Source organism: Apaloderma vittatum, unplaced genomic scaffold, assembly GCF_000703405.1.
Source record: "Apaloderma vittatum isolate BGI_N311 unplaced genomic scaffold, ASM70340v1 scaffold42303, whole genome shotgun sequence".
In the NCBI taxonomy this organism is placed as follows: Eukaryota; Metazoa; Chordata; class Aves; order Trogoniformes; family Trogonidae; genus Apaloderma; species Apaloderma vittatum.
In genome coordinates, this window is record NW_009707228.1 from 1 (window position 1) to 6422 (window position 6422).

At 44.9% G+C, this 6422-nt stretch overlaps 1 protein-coding gene across 1 annotated transcript in view; it reads left to right on the forward strand.

Annotated features, from left to right (window-relative positions):
• Window positions 1-566: 566 nt before the first annotated feature.
• The window catches only part of AP3D1 (adaptor-related protein complex 3, delta 1 subunit), a gene marked incomplete at both ends in the record, with an annotated part of 17020 nt that continues 11164 nt past the window's right edge, over window positions 567-6422 (forward strand). Inside the window, 6 exons of the mRNA XM_009866081.1 lie at window positions 567-706; window positions 948-1021; window positions 2791-2840; window positions 4390-4439; window positions 4842-4890; window positions 5687-5832. Of these exons, the coding sequence (XP_009864383.1) occupies window positions 567-706; window positions 948-1021; window positions 2791-2840; window positions 4390-4439; window positions 4842-4890; window positions 5687-5832 (509 nt within the window). The remainder of the gene's footprint in view (window positions 707-947; window positions 1022-2790; window positions 2841-4389; window positions 4440-4841; window positions 4891-5686; window positions 5833-6422) is intronic.

Consider the following 6422-nt stretch of genomic DNA (forward strand, 5'->3'; position numbering starts at 1 on the left):
CTTCCAACCTCCAACATTCTGTGATTCTATGATCTCTTGGGGACAATGTTTTTAAAGAAAGCAAACCACACCGCCGCTCACCTGCAGATTTACTTTATGGAGAAAACTCACACTATCTATATTAGAAGATTCCAAATTAAGAACAATCAGTTTAGAGACTGAGCAGTTAGACGGGAGTGAACCTGTTTAGTCAGATTGTTGAAGGATTCATCATTTTTGTGTTGTGTTTAAACATGTCTAATACACTTCAGAGAAGTGGGAGTGTTTGGAAACTTTATAGTGAGTAAAATTATTGATTATCATATTGTGTGTAACTCACAAAGCAGATACCCAGCTTGCTGATACATTAGAAAAGAGCCAAAATTGAATAAAATCCTTTCTCAGTTTGTTTTTGCCTTATTGTGCTTAGTTCGCTATGTCATGGCTGCTAATGAGAAGGAACCATTCCTCTTGGTCACACAAGTCTGAATCTTTATCTGGTTTTGTGCTGGGGCTTCTGCACCTGAAACTTCAATTACAATTAAGGCGTTGATGAGATTTCTGATTTTCCCACTTCTTTTTCCCAGGTGTGCAGTCTGCTGCGGTAAACGTTATTTGTGAGCTGGCTCGACGCAATCCCAAAAACTACCTTTCCCTTGCTCCACTCTTTTTCAAGTTGATGACATCGTCAACCAATAATTGGGTTCTCATTAAAATTATAAAACTGGCAAGTATTCGAGATCTACGTTCACAGGATTGGGGTCCTCATTAAAATTACCTTGGGTGCAGAAACAGGTTTCTTGCTTGGAGGTAGTGCTACCTTTAAAATTTGAATAAAAAGAAACTCGTGTTTACAAACATAACTAAAGGGGAAGAAATAACTTAATGTAGTTTGGATTTAATATAATGAGCTGTAATTTAAAAGCAGCTATTAAATAATGTTCTTGTCTGCACTTTTTTTTTAATAGTTCGGTGCTCTTACTCCATTAGAACCTAGGCTGGGAAAGAAACTGATTGAGCCTCTGACCAACCTCATCCATAGGTATGTACAGCAAATATTAGTTTCTTCCTTCAGGTTTGGTGAAGTGTCTGTGTAGGCATTTCTGAACTTTTTTTTTGAGTCTCGATACATTGGCTTCGTGTGTCAAAAAAAGAAGCACATCAGGACTATTTCTGAAAAACCCAAGTAAGAGAAAATACTATAAAGAAAAGTCTCCAGGTGTCCGACTGTCAGCATGAATTTCTCCCAGGCATGCGTGAAAATTGGAGCAATTGGCTTTCCTTTCTCTTTGTTTTAAGCCAGAGATGACTATGGACAATATACATAAATTCTGGCTTAGAAAAGGCTCAGCTCTGTATTTGCCTCTTCTGTTCTCCTACGCACATGAAGTTCTTGACTTTTTTGGAAGTGCCTTACCCACCAAAGCAGCAGGACAAGGAATTTAGTAAAGTTCTTTGTCATCCCTTTATCTCAGCCCAGACATGTCTGGGAGGAGGTTCCTTTACCTAAAGGATGTCCTAAACATAGATTAGACAAATTGGACGATTTTTCGTTGTCCCTTTTTAAAGCTGGTTTGTTGGTTTGGGTCTAGTTCTGAACTGACATCAGAAAGTAGATGTCTTGGAGGAGATGCAAGTATTTTCCCAGTTATGAAAAGCAAGTGTGACCTTGTGCAGGGGTTGTTAGATTAGGTCTATTTTTCTTCACATGTCAGAGCAAGAAGAGAAATGAGAATGGACAGATTTTAAATAGATATCCGTGTAGCTGGGAGAGCAGTGCTACCCAAACAATTTCTGTCTGTCTTCCTGCCTTTAAGGCTGGGTGGGAGCACGCCAGCCAGCAGTCCTGCACCCAAAAACCTAAAGAGGGTGTTCACAGCAGTGGCACATAGATACAAACTCACCAGAAGCAGTACTTTGCCAGAAAAAGCAGGGAGCCGGACAGCGTGCCTCCAGTCCTGCCTCCTCTCCCCAGCTCCCGTGTTAGTCATTCGTGTTATTACTTGGGAGGACTTAAATCTGTCCGGTTTGAGTCATTTTGGATCTCGTATCCCTTACGCAGGAGGCAAAACCCCCTGCCGTCCGCCACAGAGCACGCAGGGAGCAAAAGCAATTGTCTTTGTTCCGAGCGGACTGGCCTCACGCCCGCGGCGTGCCGAGCAACCTGCGCGCTGCCGCTCCTGGTGCTGCCCCGGAGTTGTTTGCTCCTTCCCTTCACAGACTTCGCTGCTGGAGCCTGCTCCGGTGTTAGTTGTGAGGTTCCCTCTCGTGTAGATCAGGATGTGCAGCTACCTCAGGAATCCTCAGAACTGCACCGTGTGTGCGCTCAACTGGCAAAACTTGCCTGGACTCGAAGTTTAGGGGGAAACGGGGCCTTGGAAACGGGCCGCTCGCTTATGGGGCTGAGCGAGCACGTGCCGACTCGTTTGCTTTGCAGAGAGAGGCTTGAGGCTCCCTATCTGGCTGCCTTATCGGGGCTTTTTTGACCTTGGGCGGAGGATTTAGTTTGATCCTTGGATGAGATTGCTTCGGTGCTCTGGAGCTGGTACTGAGTTCTTGAGTAACCGCGTCCTCCTTCATTCCCCATGTTACAGTGCTGGTACTTTTCAGATTTCCTTTTTTATTTTGTAAAAAACCCTTCCCTCAACAGTTTTTGTGAGAATTACTTCATCTAGTTCGAAGGGATATGGAACAGAATACTGGCACTTTCTTGTGCAATTAAGGGTGTTAACTAGCTCCAAGATACTGCTGACAACTCTTCAAAATGTGCCGGCTTTATTCCTTATTTAAAATCCTTGATTTCTCTTTCAGCACCTCAGCCATGTCTCTCTTGTATGAATGTGTGAACACAGTAATAGCAGGTGAGAACTGAAATTTGTAACCTAGAAAAGCAACATGATGAACTTTGTTGTCGCTTAACACCATCTGTAGACATTTTTAACTTAATGTATTTTGTAACTGAAATAAGTCAGTTACTGTGTAACTGAAATCCTTTGTTGTCAGTCCGTGGGGCTGAGTTACTAGAGCTATGTTTTATTTGTAAAGGCTGAAACAAAGTGCAAACTCCTGAACATTGCTAGAACTATGAAATGTATCAGCAATCGAATTTAAAAAAGTAATTGTGATGCCTCACTGATACCTTGACAAAGTTTTCCTGTGTGATAAAGGAGCAGACTTAGTTTTTGATTCTACAGTTTAATTAATTGAGCCTGAAAACTTGGTGTGGTTCTTTAAAGGAGGAGGTTGGAATCCCAGATTTACAGTTTGGGTTTCTGGGGAAGGGATGTGATGGGGATGGAGAGAGGAACAAAAGGCTAATGGGATAACACGGTGTTCCAGCCCAGCCTCGGCACTTTTCCTGTCCTAGTGTGGAAGTAGAGAGTTACCGACATGCACGGTGTGACGTAAGCCTGTCCCTCGAGGGGAGCTGGGGTGATGGTGCAGGAAGGTGCTGTACTGGGGGACTTCCCGGAGGACAGGGGGATCTGTCACTCACTTTGCACACTCGTTCATTCCTTCAGGGAAGTGTGAGGCGACATTGTGGTGGGAGGGGAAAAAATAACACGGAGGTTAATGCCCTTGTGGATGAGAGCGTGCTTCACGGAGCTACGGCAGGATAATTCCGTGGGTCAAAGGGAAGTTCCCACACCCGGGACATCTCGGGGCTCTGATGTGCACAATTCAGAAAATGCGACGTGCGGCTGTGTTAGAGCAGCTCTTCGCACCTGCCAGCTCCTGGCATGGCCTGGAAGGGCGGCTGCCAACGCGCCTTCTCTGAAACGTAGCTCCGCAGGATTACAGAGGGCAAACTGCCGCCGTGCTTAGTGGTCACGAAGGTCAGCACATGTGACGGAGTCACTGTTATGGCCATCCTGCGTGACAGCAGCAGTTAACAAGCTCACGGCACCCTTTGTGCTGCGGGGTTGCGTGTTACCAGAGCTTTACAAATGTCCAGTACAATCAACTGGCTTTGTGCCTCGAGCTTCTGGCTGGCTTGATTAAAGCTCCAACATAATTACGTTAGACTGAAGGATCCATCTCTGCATCACGAGGGAAGGGCACACTTGAAAATCCAGCTGCGCAGTAGCTGGTGACACGTCACGTAGCTGTCAAGGCTGCAGATATCGGTGAAGTAAACCTTAAGGAGAGCAAAGCATAATGAGGAGCAGCTTTGACCCAGCTGTTCCAGCAGGTCCTACCTTTACACTGTTTTTATCCCTGCCCTGCTATTATTACTTCTAAGGTATCTGAAGCTCCTCCCAAACCCCCCAAAAAGTTCAAAGAGACAAACACCAACATAAACTGCTGTCTTTCCGGTGAGCCCAGCCAGCTCCTGACCTCCAGGTGCTGGGTTGTTCGTTGGTTTAGAATGTGGAAATGCTAACTGAGGTTTGTGCTTGTGCGTTTCAGTTTTGATCTCGCTGTCCTCGGGGATGCCTAATCACAGCGCCAGCATCCAGGTACGGCCCCGGGGTTTGGTGGGAGCTGTTCTTCTGCTCTGCTCTGATACCTGGGGAGATGGGATGGTGTTCCTGTGCTGAAAGTTAAAGCAATAGCTCCCTGAAGGACTCTCACTCGGGTGGAATCTTGCAGACCAAAGCATTTCCTATGTAAACTGTCTAATTTTCTTTGGTCTAAAATGCAGATTCTTCTCCTTCAGAGTTTTCCTAACTCTCTTATTCAGCTGCCACTGTTAATGCAATCAGAGTTTCCTTTTATTTTGAAAACCATTAGTGCAACAAGACCTTCTTACCTGGAGCACCTGGGTCTTGGTCAAAATGCTGCCTTGGGTAGTGAGTAAAGTTTATGAAGAGTGATTTTAATCAAGACTTGCAATGAGCACGACGTGTTCTTTTTTCCAGCTTTGTGTTCAGAAGTTAAGGATATTGATCGAAGACTCTGACCAGAACTGTAAGTATGTTGCTTGTCTTCGTGGAAGCTTTTGGCAGCCAACCACCGGGGAGAAATTGCAGCAGCCTTGGAGCAATTTCTCCAAAGAGCCTGTGCAGTGTTGTAGTGCTGGGTATATTTAATTTTCTAATGTCGACGTAGTTTTTGATAGTGAGCACTTCGTCATAATGAGCATTTTTAACACAGATCATATTAATTACTACTGCTGTTTGTGGTCTTGTAAATCTGAAATTTTGCCATTTCTGTGCTCTGAATTTTTTTCCTTCTTGTGAACTTGTTTCTTGGCAAGTAGTGAGGGGTTTTCGGCAGGGTAAGCATAATAGTCAAATGCAAGAATGTTTACTTATTTTAATGGCTACAAAGAACACTAGGAAATCCTTTTTTGTGCAAACCTTTTTCCTGCCATCTGAATTTTTCCTATTGAGAACAGGACTCCTACGTAAATACACCAGTCTCCAGTGCTTTTAAAGCTGTGTTTTCGTCCTAGGATGCCTGCTCTCAAAACTCATAGTTTCTATATATTAAATACATACTTCTTTAATCAATGCTAGAACCTGAGGTGTGAGAAGGTTGTGATGAAGCCTATGTATGTGATTATGTGTCTGAATAGGAGATTAGGAAATTAAAGCCTGTAATCTGTGATGCACTGTTTCTCAAAAACGCTTTTCCTCATTGTAGATTTCTATTCAAGTATGTTAAACCTGATTTGAATAGAAGCACTTGGCATTAAGATTTCATGCTCAGCACAAAACAGTGTTTCTATATTTGGAAAGAAGTTTTATTTGGTCTTTCACAGTGAAGTACCTGGGACTGTTAGCTATGTCGAAAATCCTGAAAACGCATCCTAAATCCGTTCAGTCACACAAGGATCTCATTCTCCAGTGTTTGGATGACAAAGATGAGTCTATCCGACTCCGAGCTTTAGATCTCCTGTACGGCATGGTATGTTGCTCCATCTCTTTCCTTTCCTCTCCCGCCCCATGGCCCCTGGGAGGCGGGTGGTTCAGAAAAATGCGCAACTTTCTCTTCCCTTCTCCCCAGTAGTATCATGATAGTAACTCCCTTATCTCTTCTGGCACTTCTGACAAGTAAAACATCTGGCACGGCGTGAGAGGGCTTTAAAAAGCTTTTGATTCGGGCTGGAAGTAGTATCTGAGTTCAGGTGCCGTGGAGGTCACCAGAAGGCTGCTTCTGCAGCGTAACGCCTGAGCCGGAGCTGCTCCTTCTGTCCTCTGCTGCAGTCCCCGGAGGGCTGCGGGCACGCTGTGCTGGGCTGGGTTGCAGCACTGCATAGCTCAGGGTGGTCTAAGTTATAGAACTGCAAAATCACAGAATGTTGAGGGCTGGAAGGGAGCTCTAGAGATGATCCAGTGCAACCCTCCTGCCAGAGCAGGTCCCAGAGGAGCTTTTCTGAAAGTCTCCAGAGCAGGAGACTCCACACCCTCTCTGGGCACCACTGAGAAGAGATGTTCAAGTCCCTTCATCATCCTCGAAGCTCTCCGTTGGAGGAGAGCTTCGAGGATGCTGAAGGG